Source organism: Camelus dromedarius, chromosome 10, assembly GCF_036321535.1.
Source record: "Camelus dromedarius isolate mCamDro1 chromosome 10, mCamDro1.pat, whole genome shotgun sequence".
Classification (NCBI taxonomy): Eukaryota; Metazoa; Chordata; class Mammalia; order Artiodactyla; family Camelidae; genus Camelus; species Camelus dromedarius.
The window spans coordinates 58,315,057-58,329,682 of record NC_087445.1 but is presented as its reverse complement, the minus strand read 5'-3'; the positions used below and the strand labels follow the sequence as shown (position 1 = coordinate 58,329,682).

General features: G+C 37.9%; 1 protein-coding gene across 1 annotated transcript in view; it reads left to right on the top strand.

The window, feature by feature from the left end:
* SVEP1 (sushi, von Willebrand factor type A, EGF and pentraxin domain containing 1) overlaps positions 1-14,626 on the top strand; it is a 162,297-nt gene that overhangs the window by 50,594 nt on the left and 97,077 nt on the right. The window contains exons 4-6 of the mRNA XM_010978720.3: positions 4,667-4,825; positions 5,680-5,859; positions 13,327-13,506. Coding sequence (XP_010977022.3) covers positions 4,667-4,825; positions 5,680-5,859; positions 13,327-13,506 — 519 coding nt within the window. The remainder of the gene's footprint in view (positions 1-4,666; positions 4,826-5,679; positions 5,860-13,326; positions 13,507-14,626) is intronic.

Below are 14,626 nucleotides of genomic sequence, written 5' to 3'. Positions count from 1 at the left end.
TATCTTTTTTATTGTTGAGAAAATGAAGAGTTGGGCACATTATTCTGACATTGACTGAATGCCAACTAACATGCCTGGCGTTGTTTTAGTCATATAATTTCAATTAATTCTAACAACAAATTTATCAGAGACATACTACTAATATTACATGGGAAGAAACCTAGTCTCCGAGAAATTAAGTAAATTGCTTAAACTCCCAAGTCCAGTAAATTGAGGTGGAAGAGGTGTGGTGGAAAACTAGATCCTACTGGATTCCAAAACACCTTCTAACCAGGCTATGGAATTCACTAGTTCATTGTAGCAGATGGTCAAGAAGGTTACACACAGACCAAAGATGTCCTTATAGGTCAGAGTAAAAAGAGAGGGCCTCATCCTCTTGGTGCAGTTTTTTGGTAGAAAGCGTTTTGATCATATTTATATGTTTATATTTGTATCAGGTGGCAGCGTCTAAGATAAATTGAAGAGTAGACATGAAGGCTTGAGGGACCACTAAACGGGCTTTGTAAAAACCTGGAAGAGAGATGATGAGTTCAGATCCAAGATAGGAGCAATGCTGATGGAGCAAGAAGCAAAATGCAAAGGGTTTTTAAGGAGTAAAATCTAAATGATATGGTTTTCATTTCGATATTGAACAAAAGGGGGAGAGAAGGAAGAATCAAAGTGATCTCCAAAGTCAGAGAACCAATGACTGAAATGAAATACAGCATTTGAGACAATGACTTTCTTTTATGTATTTTAAAATTTACTTTCAGTTGTTTTTACACACTGCCTATTCAGTGTAGCAAAATTTTAAAATTTAAATCAGCAAAAATAAACCTGGAAGCCTCATAATTCTACCATGAATATAACCCTGGATATATAACCTTGTAGATCAGTTTTAAATCTTATTATTTATTAGCCAAAAGGTCATACAATACATGTGGTGTTTGAAACTTGCTTTTTGTTTTTTACATTCAATCAGCTACACAATTTGATTGACTTTCCACGACAAGAATTATATTGTTATGGCTAATATTCCATTGGATGGATGTGTTATAAGAATTTAACAACCCCCTCATCTCTTGACATTTATGTTATCTCCAATGCTGTGTAGTGACAAACAATAATTATACATAATTAACAATTATATATACTTATATGTATAGGTAAAAAAATGTTCCTTTCACCTGGACAAATTCTTAGAAATGAAATGTATCAAAGGGAAAATTCCTTTTGAGGCTTTTGGTGTCTACACTCAGGCTGCCCTACAGAGCAGGACAGAAACTCTTTGCCCACATGCCGGCCAGCAATGGGTATTAGCATCCTTTAAAATTTTTGCCAGATTAAAAGCTAGTCATCAATTTGCATTTCTTCATTATAAGTGAAGTTAAAGTGTTTATCCTATGACTATTGGTCATCGTCCTTTCATCTTTAGTGAATTTCCAGTTCTTGTTCTTGTCAGCTTTTCTACTGAAGTATTCGTATCTTTTTCATAGATTAGAAAAAGCTCTTTATGTGTTAAGTTTCTGTTTCTCCTTAATTATAGTTTGTTTGCTTCCTGAAGATTTTTTGAAATATTTAAATATCTTTCTGCATCCAGTTATTTTTAACCTATGTGTCTGGCCTGTTTTATGTTTATATTTTATCAACTGGGTTAAATTAATCCATTATTATTATTGGTGGTAACTTATTGCCTTCCTTTAATGGTAAGAAATTCCTTTGCCTTAGTTTATGCCATTTGGTTATTAATTCTTTCTGCTATTTATTTTCTTTTCCCATGTTTTCTATCTTTGTTCTTTGGGCTTTTTTTTTTCTCCTCCATTGATTTGGAGGTTATGCATGCTTTTTCCGCTCATAGTTATTTGTAATTTTTCTGTACAAATTTGAACCTATGTTTGTCTTTCAGTTTTATCATATTGATATCTATAAAAAGAAATGAGAATTTCACTTTTTCCTCTTCCCAACCATCTCCCAGTTTCTCTCAGATTTTAAACCTTACTTCTTTATAATATGTTAAGATTATTCGTTTTTTCATTAGATCATGCCATTTTAAGAAGGGGCTTTATTTGATACTTGTTTTCATTTTCACAATTATTTTAGCAAGATATTTAACAATATACTATATGTCCCATTGCTTTCTTAGTCTCAAGCAGTTTATTAAATGCCATTTTTGTCATACTTGAGTTCTTTATTTTGATTACTTTTCAGCCAGTGAAATACATCTTTATTTCTAGAAGCAATGCACATTCTCAGATGTGTTTCTCTTCCTTCGTATTTACCAATAGCTTGCCCAGATATAGAATTTTGGGTTCATAATGTTTTTCCACCTAACTGAGTATCTGATTTAATTCTTTTTCCCGGCATTTGTTTTTGCACAGGAGAAATGAAATGTCAGTCTGATTTTTCCCATTTACAAGTATTTTGGTTTTCCTTCCTAGATGCTTGCAATACTTTTCCTTTATTCTGAGTGTCAATCACTTTTTATTAATTTTGCCTAGAACTTAATGAGTTTTATTGCACTAAAACATCAAGTAAGGAATATATTCTTGCCTTAATAATAACAACTCTTACTTCCCCAAGGTCCATTTAGTTCTGTTGTTCTGGAATTTTATGGCTTCTTTTTACTGCCTCCAATGACAACTTTAATTTTGCTGTTAATTTGTGTTTTATTTTCCGTCTGTGTGTTTATCTCAATAATTTTCTCCTACAGCTGCTGACTTCTGTTTAAAGGAGATAATGTTGTCTTGCATCTTCTTGAAGATCTGTGCAAATATTTACTGAGCTTTTTATAGAAGAGGGTATTTAGTAATATGAATTATTCAATAATAATTTAATATTAAATACTATGATGCTTTGAAGTAAGGTTCCCTTTTTTCCTGCTGAAGTATTTTTCATAAGTCACAGATCATTATAACTATTTTTTAAATGTTTCTCTCATTCTTAAATAGCTACATATTTATCATGCTCTAGAATTTTCCACCATATATCATGGGAAAATGTATCTTCTGTTTTTAAATATAACCCAGAATGTTAGAAGCATGGTTTTTTTTTCTAACAATTACATTATGGTATGCATCTTGTCTCTCAACGATTGTTTATATTTTTAGCATATTACAGTTGTTAAAACAAGGACTTTTGCATCCGAGAGACCTGGGTTGGAGACACAACAGATGTAGTGGTAAAGAGCGTGAGCGTGATCCAAATTCTCTGGGTTCGAATCCCAGCTCTGCCATTTACTCGCTGTGTAACTTTGGCAAGTTGTTTAACCTCTCAGTGCCTTAGTTTTCTCAGCCGTAAAATGAGATTAATAATATTAATTACTTCATAGGTTTTTAAAAACATTAAAAAGATAATGAGTATAAAATATGTAGAGCGGTTCCTGGGATATAGTGAATGCTAAGTAAATATTTGCTTTAAAATTCTAGCTCTAAATCTTCCTCTCAATTGTGTTGTAAACCTTAAAAAAAAGTCTTTCAAAAAATAAATAAATCAGCCAGGGCTTATCTACCTAGAAACAGGCCTTAAACAAATGACAGCGGGCAGAGGAAAGTATCTAAAAATATTTGACTTGCTAATTATGAACAAGATAAATGTGATTTAAAATTTCATCCTAAAAATATAATAAATCAATGTTGAATACTAAAAAAAACTTCCAGCTCAACCATCTATTAACTGAGTGACTTCAGTCAAATCATGAAATTAAGCCTCTATTTTCTCTTTAAAATGGACATAATACTAATAAAAATAATGCACTTATTAATAATAATATTAGTAATTATGAATACTACTTATTAATACTGTGAGGATTAAATGAGATCATTTATATAAAATATCATCACGTAAGTGCACATTACTTGGTTGCTACTTTTTAAATAATCGAGTGAATACTTGACTGTGCTGCATTTAATTGGCTTAACTAAGCACTGTAAGCCCCATTATTCTACAATTTCCCTATTATTGAGTTCTTAATTTTAAGTTGTTTTACACATGTGTAACTCCGGGGAGAGTAATTACAGATTCAAAGCCGCATTGTCAGTGTAGTTGGAAGATATGAAGCAACGTCAATTACAGCCTGCTTTTCATCTTTTTTTTCTTGAGCCTGGGAGAAGCAGGGTCTGTGATTCTTGTTTCTTCAAAAGGTCGACTTCCCATTGGTAGGATCCTTTCCCTCAAGCCCTTCACATCCTCTTCATCCTTTGTCAGGTGCTTTGAACAGAAACAAGGGGCTCTGTGCTTTCTGCCTATCTTCAGTTCTTCTCTTCTGCTGGGAGTGAGTTTGGGGGTGCACTGGGGGAGGTGCAGCTGCACAGGTTGGGGGATGGAATATGCAATGTACCATATTTATCAAGAATTTTTTGTGGGCTGAGTATCTTTGATTCCTTTTAGTCCCTGAATATCCGCTGCTATTTTGAGTTTTCCCACAAACGAGTACAGCCGTATCATGCTGGGATGTGTTGTGATTGTAACTCATTGTGGGACATGAGAGGCCACTTCATAACCTATATGTAGCAAACTACATCATCTTTAAAAAGAAAAAACAAACTTGGTTTCTCCCCTTGCTTGAATTATACCATCATTTCTATGAAAAGCTGTTGTGTGGGATTTTCCCCCCTAGTTAGTTTCCAAAATGTTGTTAACTTTCCATTGATGTCAAACTAAAATGGACTCCCACCCAACTTATCCACAGCCTGCCCAGCTGGGACATACAAACCAGAAGGTTCACCAGGAGGAATCAGCACTTGCCTTCCATGTCCTGATGAAAATCACACCTCTCCGCCTGGAAGTACAAGCCCTGAAGACTGTGTCTGCAAGGAAGGGTACCGGGCATCCGGCCAGACCTGCGAAGGTAAGGATCCCACCACTGGCAGAGAGGAAATATAAAGGCTGATCTCGTCTAGGGAGGCAGTGCTACTAGCTTCATCCAATTCATTGGGCATGATCTTTAATATTCCTTTCTCTAATCATATTTTGGGGGAAATTCTTTGTTTTTTTATGAAGCATTTCTTTTCACTGAACATATCAGTATCTTGCACCAGAGAAAGGGGATCCAAGACTCCAGGAGTAATTTAACTGTGAAAACAGAAAGATTTAGAATTGAACAAGATCAAAAATGAGTTGAAGAGAGAAAAGTCACAAATTTAACAACAAATTTGAATAGCAAATGAGCTAGTTTGGGCCCTGGTGGTCATTAAATTCATTTAAAGAAATCATTTTTATAAGTAAAATGGCTTAATATTATTTACACCAAAAAGTAAAAATATTTAATTAGCCTATAGCATGTCTAAGAAGCTGTGGCTCTTGGGATTTCTGGCAGACGTATTTTCTGGCCTTATTTGTTCTTTATTTCATGCCACTTTAATTGAGAAAGAAAATAGCTCATGACATATGAAGGCCAAGAACTAGAAAATTTCACATCCATATAGTTTTCAGAATTAAAAAAAAAATTTTAAGCTTAAAAGGTATTATTTAGTCTATTTTTAAATTTAATTGGAAGCGAATGTCTAGTAAGCGTGAGATATGTTCTTCCTCCAAAGATGTGCTTAGAAATTCATATGCAGTAAATGGGAATGCTGTAGGTAGTTTGGCTCTATATATAAAATATCCCCTTAAACAGAAAACAAAAAGAAAAAGAAAAATAGGGAGGATGCTTCATAGACAAAGGCTAACTTGGCTTTTTAATTTTACTACTTTAAATGCTAGTTGTCCACTGCCCTGCCCTGAAGCCTCCTGAAAATGGTTACTTTATCCAGAACACTTGCAACAACCACTTCAATGCAGCCTGTGGGGTCCGATGTCACCCTGGGTTTGACCTCGTGGGAAGCAGCATCTTCTTGTGCCTACCCAATGGTTTGTGGTCTGGTTCTGAGAGCTCCTGCAGAGGTATGCGAATTGCCAGTTCACATTTTTTATTGATGGCCTTGCTTGATTTCCTTGACTTACACTCTAATGGGCTAGTAAGTTCTTTGTTTCTTTTGATTTCATAGACCACAGACCACAGAAAGAGAAAAAAAAATTATGGGAAGTTTGAAGTCAAAACTGCTAAGTTCAATTGACCACATCATCGTAAACTAGACCCTTTGTGTTTCTTTCATGAACAAGCAAAGGAAAGGAAATGGACAGGTTACCCTAAATCTCAGATTTCAAGCAGCCAAGACAGGGTCCGGGGAGAGTTTGGGGATGGTCAGTGTGGGGCTTCGATGTCTACTTTGGTCGCAGGCCTTGGGGAGCCACGCCAGTATCCTGCAACGGGAGCAGTTAACCAGCATATACATCCCTAGCCTTCACTTTCAATGGACAGCATATCATAGAAAGTGGGAGTCAGCTAAAGTGAGATCCCAAAGGGCCTCTTCCAAGCCAACAAGAAAGAAGGCAGTACCACAGGTAGAACTTGAGGCTCCCACATCAGATACAGAGAAGCCAACAAAATGGAGGGCACATCAACTCACCTCCACTCTAGCCATCTCCAAGACCTACTTTCCAATTTCTTAGAACTCCAGCACGGTTGGGTAGGAAGAGGTAGATCTAAGAAGAGAGGGGAGCAAGCCAAAGGACTTGAGACTTTCTGCCCATGAAGCTTCTGAATGCAGTATTCACCCCCTACCTAGGGTTGCCAGATGAAATACAGGATACCCACTTAGATTCAAATTTTAGATAAGCAGATCCTTTTCTAGCATAAGGAAGTTCCATACAAGAGTTGAGACCTACTTATATAAAAATGTATTTGTTTATTTTCTGAAGGTCAGATTTAACTGCATATCCTCATTTGTTTGGTTGGTTGTTTGCTGAGCCTGGCAACCTTACCCCCACCACATCCCCTAGGCATCCTTTGGCAATGTATTTTGCTGAGGATTTAACTACTCCAAGATCCCATGTTGCCCAGGTCACTAGAGCAGGGTGAAAAGTTCTGTCTTCTAGTCTTCTCTTGGCTCCCACAACCATGGCGGGGCTGACCTGCTCACAACTCCAAGGTCTTTGTAAATCCCAGGAGACATTCACTGTTTATATTCATCAGCTACCAATACTGATTCCCATCTGTGAATCTGCATTTGTTTAAATCAGGTCACAATCCAAACTCTTATCTATATTTACAAGAAGAGAAAGAATAAGCAAATTGAACAAAGGAGACCTAAAGGGAAAGGGGGTGGAGATGGAATCACTGAGATTTGAAGGCAATTACATTGCCAAAATAAGACCAGGATTCCAAGAAATGGGAGAAATCTGAGAGCAAAAAGATTTCTTGGGGAGAAAAAAAGAGATTGCTGGCACAATGAATGGACATAGTTAAAAGCCAAATTAATAAATTAGAAAACCAACTCAAGAAATTCTTTTGAAAGTAGAGCAATATTTGAAAGATAAAAAAAAAAAAGATAAATGCACCCCGATGTTCATAGCAGCACTATTTACAATAGCCAAGACATGGAGGCAATCTAAATGTCCATCGACAGATGAATGGATAAAGAAAGTGTGGTCTATATACACAATGGAATACCACTCAGCCCTAAAAAAGAACAAAATAATGCCATTTACAGCAACATGGATGGACCTAGAAATTACACTAAGTGACGTAAGTCAGACAGAGAAAGACAAATATACAATATCACTTGTATGTGAGAACTGAAATACGACACAAATGAACTTATTTACAAAACAGAAGAAGCAGCACAGACATAGAAAACAAGCTTATAGTTACCAAACAGGAGAAGGGGAGGAGGGATAAATTAGGAGTTTGGGATTAGCAGATACAAACTACTATATATAAATTATAGATAAATAGCAAGGTCCTACTCTATAGCACAGGGAACTATATTTAATATCTTGTAATATACTATAATGGAAAAGAATCTGAAAAAGAATATATATATATGTATAACTGAGTCGCTTTGCTGTACACCAGAAACTAACACAACATTGTAAGTCAACTATACTTTAGTTTCTTAAAGTGATGAAAGAGTGAGTGATGTGAGAATAGTCCCAGGAAATAGAATCTTCCTGGATTAGGAATCGAGAAAGAGGATGGAGTGGAGGAAAAGCACTAATAGAAGATCAAAGAATATATCCACAAGCCAAAATCTCAAAAAATATGCACGACTGAAGTCTTGGATACTCAGTTTAAAATCACTTACTAAGTGCCAAAAAAATTATTGAAAGCAGATCCATGTCTGGAAATCATCTTAGTGCAACTTCTGAAAGCCCTGGAAAAATTAGAAAATTGTTCCTGTTTCACAGTTAGAAAGAATAACATTACCTGTAAAGGAAAGAGAATCTAACTCACCCTGAGCCCATGATCAGCCATTCTAAATATTATGAGAGAAGAGCATGTTTCCAGGATTCTGAAAGAAACGAATTAGACCCTGTATTTCTAAACTTTGACGAGCTGTCATTCATGTGGGCAAGCACAGACATTTGCAGTCATACAGTCTGAAATGGTAAAGAGCCTATTACTGCAAATGTTAATGATAAGGAACCTGTTAGATATATTCCTGTAAAGTCAACAGTTTTAAGTTCTCTGTGATATCTCTACCCCCATGGCAGAAGGTGGAAAATGTTGCATTTTAAATTTCCACTTCCTGGCCTTCCAAATTAAGAGTGAGAAAATCAGGCAGATGACCCATTTAGGATAAACTCTGGCCCCTGCCTCTTCCCATGAACATCTCCACCCTGAGCCTCAGATCCTACACTAAAGCCATAAGAAATGGCACCCTCCTCCCCCGGAAGCCATTCCTTTGAAAGCTGATCCGACAGCCTCGATTGTCTGATGACCCCACCTTTGCTCTCGGTCCTTTTATAAAAACACTCCCTGTGGCCAACCTCCCTGGCCTGGAAGGGGTGACCTGTAACCTCCGTACCTGTGTCCACAGACCTGTTGTGTCCCCATTCTGGCCCTCATGCTCTGTGTGTCGGGGTCAGTCAGAGAAGCACAGGAGACACACCATCTGTGTTCTGGGAAAAGGAACGTATTTTAAGAGTCAGCCCTGAAACAGTTTTGGGAGGAGCTGGCAAGTGGAAGATCCAGAAGAGAAACTGGAGCATCAGAGGAGTTACTACCGACAGTCTGTGAATCCAAGCCCACTGAGCTGCTGAAGCAGAAGCACAAGGGAGAAACGTATCAGAAAGTCCAGGAGACGCTTCACCTCTGATGCTCGACAGCCAAGAACCCAGCTGGGAGCTTGGGGCGACCTTAGGTCAACAGGGTCAGCAGTTGGGAGGGGAGATGGATGCCAGCAAAGACAAGCTGGAACCAACTGCACGTGTCAGCATTTGCCCATCCCCGAGCCTGACTGCAGTGATCCCTGCTTCTCTTCCTCCTTCCAAAGTCAAGTGCAAGTTCTTCTTTGCACCAGCCCCAAAATGGCCCATGTTAAGGGATTCTCACTGCATTTCCCAGCTTAACTAACTTGTTAGACTACAGACCACCATACTTTTATTAATTATCTTGTCTATCATCTCTGCTAGACTGTGAGCTCATTATGAACACAGAATATATCTCCCCCTACCCCGACTAATCCTTGGTGACAGCTCTGGTGAGTGATTGAAAACTTGACTTTAGCAAATAAACATGTGGATAAGGACACTGAGAAACAGATGCATTGATGGTCAGCTTGTGTCACTTCCCACTAGGCAGTCCCAGTTTTAAAAAGCAGGCTTGCTGTCTTTTATGCAATTTGCATTGACGTCCCAATGTAAATAAGAGAACTCTTATCAAAGTAAGAGCAATGCTCTGGGACGTGAATTGTCCCTTCAATTTCATCCCCAAAGCTACTCTCTAACGTGCTAGTGAACAGAATTGTCCTGAACAAAGGTGCTTAGTCAGGGTCTTCCCCATTAATGGATTTAGTTCCAGGCACACCTCATTTTATCATGCTTTGCTTGATTTTGCTTTGCTGCTACTGAACTTTATTACAAATTGAATGTTCGTGGCCACCCTGAGTTGTCAGATGATAGCATTTTTAGCAATAAAGTTTTTTTTAATTAATGGATATATATCGATTTTTAGAATAATGTTAATTTGCATACTTAATAGACTGCATTATAGTGTCAACATAACTTTTAGATGCACTGGGAAACCAAAAGAAAAGTTCTATGTCTTGTTTTACTGCAATAGTCACTTTATTGCTGTGGTCTGGAACTAAGCCCACGATATTGTCGGGGTCTGCCTATAGTTGAGATACTGTTTTATGAAACATCTACCATAATTCATTAATCCTAAAATACTTTCCCCCCTGCATGTTGACATCCTAAAACTGAGATCCGCCTTAACATCTGTGGCATTTTCATAGATATTATTGTTGCTTTATTAGTGGCACATAAAATAATGGTGTGCCTTACAATTGGGGCACCTGGTATTCAGTGAAATACAGCAGCTGTGTGAGGACTCACTTCTGTTTCAGGTTGGTTAATGTAGAGAAGTCATAACTAGCTAAACCACAACCACAACCAAGTGAATTTTGTGATAGTATTTTTTCTGAGAAAAAGATTCAAGCAACAGTGAGAACCCTACGTTTAACATCAGATTTATTTTATTTTCAGTACAGATGCTCTTACAATTGGGAGATTGACAGGAAGTGTGAGTCTGAGGAAGAATCTTATTAGTCTTTAAAAGGAGAACCAGAATGAGTTTTCACATTGTCTGCGACCTAGTAGACTGTTTTCTTAACAGACTAAATTGCCCTTTTCTTAAAAGACTAAATAAATATTTCAAGATTGCTTAAACATAAATATAAGTCCTTTATTACAATTTTTTCAGCTTACTGAAATCAACATTTTAAAAGTTGAAACTATAAGCATGTTCCTATCAAAAAATGATTTTAAAGTGATCATGATGGAAAAAGAGTGTAAAATGTTTAAGAACGAAATAGGAATTATGACATAGGCTTTGTTTTCCCTGAGCAGCAGTAAAAGTTTATTAAAAATCAATGTTTGAGAAGCAGTATAATTTGCATGTGTATGAAACACTAGCTCTAATTGACTGTCAGTTCTCTTGAGAGATGTTGCAAGTTCATTTCATCTCAAATTGGAATGCTGGAGTCATTTCAGCAGTTTATTGGATCGAAAAGCAGTTGTTGAGTATAATTTTTCCAGATTTTGTGTCTCTTGATCATAGTAATTTATCTTATTCACTTTTTAATCCTACCTGGCACTTGGCATTGGGCCATGCATGATGAGTGCCCTCATGAAACATCAAAATAATGAAGGCAAAATGTTTCTATGTACTTGATGGACACACTTAATAAAGATTCTATTTACATGATGGACACACTTAATAAAAATCAAGATGTGGAAAGCAAAATAGTTCTACTCATTTGTCATTAATAGTTGACTTTGGTCCAAACCATCCCAGTGATTGAAAGGCTGGGGCTGATGATTTAACCTCATATCTAATTTTTGAAGTTCCTCTAAGGAACAGTCCGTCCTAAAAATATATTTCATGCACCCAATATTTAGGCTCTGCCAACTAATATAATTGGAATGGCTTCCTTCAGAGTAGATTCTATCAAATTGTGACTTCAACATGCACTGAATATTTTACCCAGCTTCCTTTCCTATTATTGTAAAATTAACCTCTCATCATAAATAACTACATGCTTGATATGAAACGTTGACAAATGCATCAAAGTAGAGGAAAGAAAAAGACATCTTACCCAGAGTCTCAGCAAAATTCTGGAGTCCCACATGATTCTGTTCAAAAATATTTCAAGATTGCTGTGTTGTCTGCAGGCCTTTAGTGTTGCAGGAGTGTTATCTGAGAGCCTGTTGAACTTTGTTCTTTTGCAGGGGGTTGTGTTTGTGTTTGTGTTTTTGCAGTGCCTGGTACTTAGAGGATTATATCTGTAAGTTTTCTGAATGAGGATATGTGCCCAGCCTTTGGCATATTCAACAAGAATCCACTCTCTTGTCCTTTCAGTATCTCCGTCTATGACCAGGATGGACATGCCATCTGAGTGAAAGGGGGCTTGTCCTTATCTATGTAGCCCTCCACCTCTCCTTCTCCCTTCCCCATCCTCTTCCACGTCTTCCTTCTCCTCCTCTTTCTCTCTATCACCTGACTTTCTGCTCCCCTTCTCTTCCTTCCTTGCTCCCCTCTCCTTACTCCTTTTTCCTTTATTCTCTTCCCTTCTTCTCCTGATTGGGAATCCTGATTGAAGTGGGTCTAAGCTAGTACTGGAATAAACAAAGTGTAGAAAACATATAAACTCTTTAGAGATGATTTTATCTAAAGAACATAATAAATTGGAGGCTTCAGGAGGGTATAGAAATTGATGGAGTTGAAGCTCTTGAGGAAGTTATTCAAGAAGATGAGAGAGTTGAATGTCAGGGAGAATGATGCTTGGATTGGTGATGGCGAGGTCTGGAGGATAAGGCAATGGAGGAGAGGCTGAAATAGAATGAAAGATGTGGTTATTGGAGAAAAAGAGGTGAAGAATATGACTCTAGGATACTGGAATGATCATCTACGTTGATAGTAAAGTCACCAGCTTGTGTGTGTGTTTGAGAGAGAAAGAGAGAGAATATAAAATTGTCAAAGAATGGGAAGTGGTGCAGAGGTCAGCAGACAATTAGGGGAATAAAGGATGTTGGGCATACAATATGATGCTTCATTGTTGGGTATATAATATGATACTTCAGGGAGCTGGAGGTTTTTAGGAAGAAGGGAGAGAGAATGATCTGGGGGGGCAGTACGAAGTAAAGAAGACATCCCTGTCAATGAGAGACAATATGATTTTTACTAGGATAAGAAAGTGAGGGAAAAGTTCATAAGAGAAGTTTAGGATAGGAGAGGATTTGCTGAAGACCAGTCAAGTATTCCAGAGGGCAGGTGCACGGGTTTGAGACTTAGGTTTGGATGAGAACTGTATGGGGATGACCCTGGTGGATGAAGCGCTTGTCATGAACAGGAATATAGGGCGTGATGGAATTGACTGAGCTGGACACGAGGACACTTTATGGGGCTTTGGTGGGCTAGGCGGTGATAGACTCCTGCCAGAACTCAGATGTTATTTGTGGACCTGCAGGAGTAGTCCTAGTGCCTTCCTGTAGCTGCTCTGATGCAGCGTTGAGGCAAGTGAGTCGGAGGTGGCAGCGCCTGGGAAACTTCTTTGGACGTTTCGCTGGACACCTCATGGCATTTCCACTGCTGGTGCGTTGAGGCTGGCTGAGGTGCAGAGGCTGAGCACGGCGATGTTGTTCAGGTAGTGCATTTGATAAACACAGGCTCTTAATTGTCCCATATCAACTCAAAAAAAGAATGATGTGTTATTCACTGTTTGCAGTGTGTAGGCATTATTAAAATTTTAATTATCTTTGTCCTTATTAAGTAAAATATGATCTAATTGTTTTCATGTAATGTAGTGAGAACATGCCCCCGTCTCCACCAGCCCAAACACGGCCGCCTCAGCTGTTCTGCCAGGGAGATGGCCTACAGGACGGTGTGTTTGGCCACCTGTGATGAAGGGTACAGACTCGAAGGACGTGCTAAGCTTACCTGTCAAGTAAACGCCCAGTGGGATGGTCTAGAACCCCGGTGTGTGGGTAAGTTCTTAGAAGGCACGGTGCCTTGCATGATTCATTTCTCTTGCTGTCTGATTTCTCTTGTCTTCTGTGAAGACCCAGAACTAAAAACTGACTCAGAATGAGCATAAAAATACACATCCCTATGAATAGATGTATAGTGCTATAGATACATGTACAAATACGTGGTTTTATTCCTCTCCACTGATAAAAGGACTTCTCCAACAGAATCCAGTTTTCCAACTCCTTAAAGTTTACAGCTTCAGATGGTAATGATTTTTGTTTTAATTGGGACAAATTTGGATGGATTTTTTTTTTTAAGCGTATGTAATTCCCTCACTTATTTAAACGCTATCTACCTTTACCTTGTTGATGAAAGGACAGAATTATGAACCAGGGAATCTTAAGATGGGGCATAAAATTCGATCTCATCGGCAGATTTCCTGCCTTGTCCCTCACTAAGAGTTGTGACGTCTCACTCCTGGAATTGGGTCCAGCAGGGAGGGTATAGCTCAGTGATAGAGTGTGTACTTAGCATGCATGAGGTCCTGGGTTCAATCCCCAGTACTGCCATTTAAATAAATAAATAAATAAACCTAATCCCCCCCCAAAAAAAATTTAAAAAAAAATTGGGTGCAGAATGAATAAACTCAGTGACTTTTCCAGTTTTCTACATCTTCTACATTGTAGACACATTAACAATGATAATAATGATGGTGATGATGACAATGAAATGTTGATAACTACCATTCAGTGAATCCTTAGTTTCTGTCAGCGACAGTATACATGGAAGCACTAACAGGTATGTGATTAAATAACCGACCTCCAAAATAGGAAGAACTATATGTAGGGAATACATTGATGGGAAAACTGGATGCTGTAATGATCTCAATTCCTTTTCAATTGATTTACAGATTTATTCCAGCACAGTCTAGTATTGGGTCCAGAGCTGATAAGAAAGGAGGGTGTCACCAGGGGATTCAGTAACAGTGCAAGCGTTGACCCTTGTGCAGGCTCAGAAAGCGTATGGAGGGGTATTAAATAATTAAAATATTAATAATAGAAATAATAGAGTTTATTAACAATGAGATACCTGTTGCATGGCTACTGAAAGACATAAGCCTGGCCGGCATTGTATTTC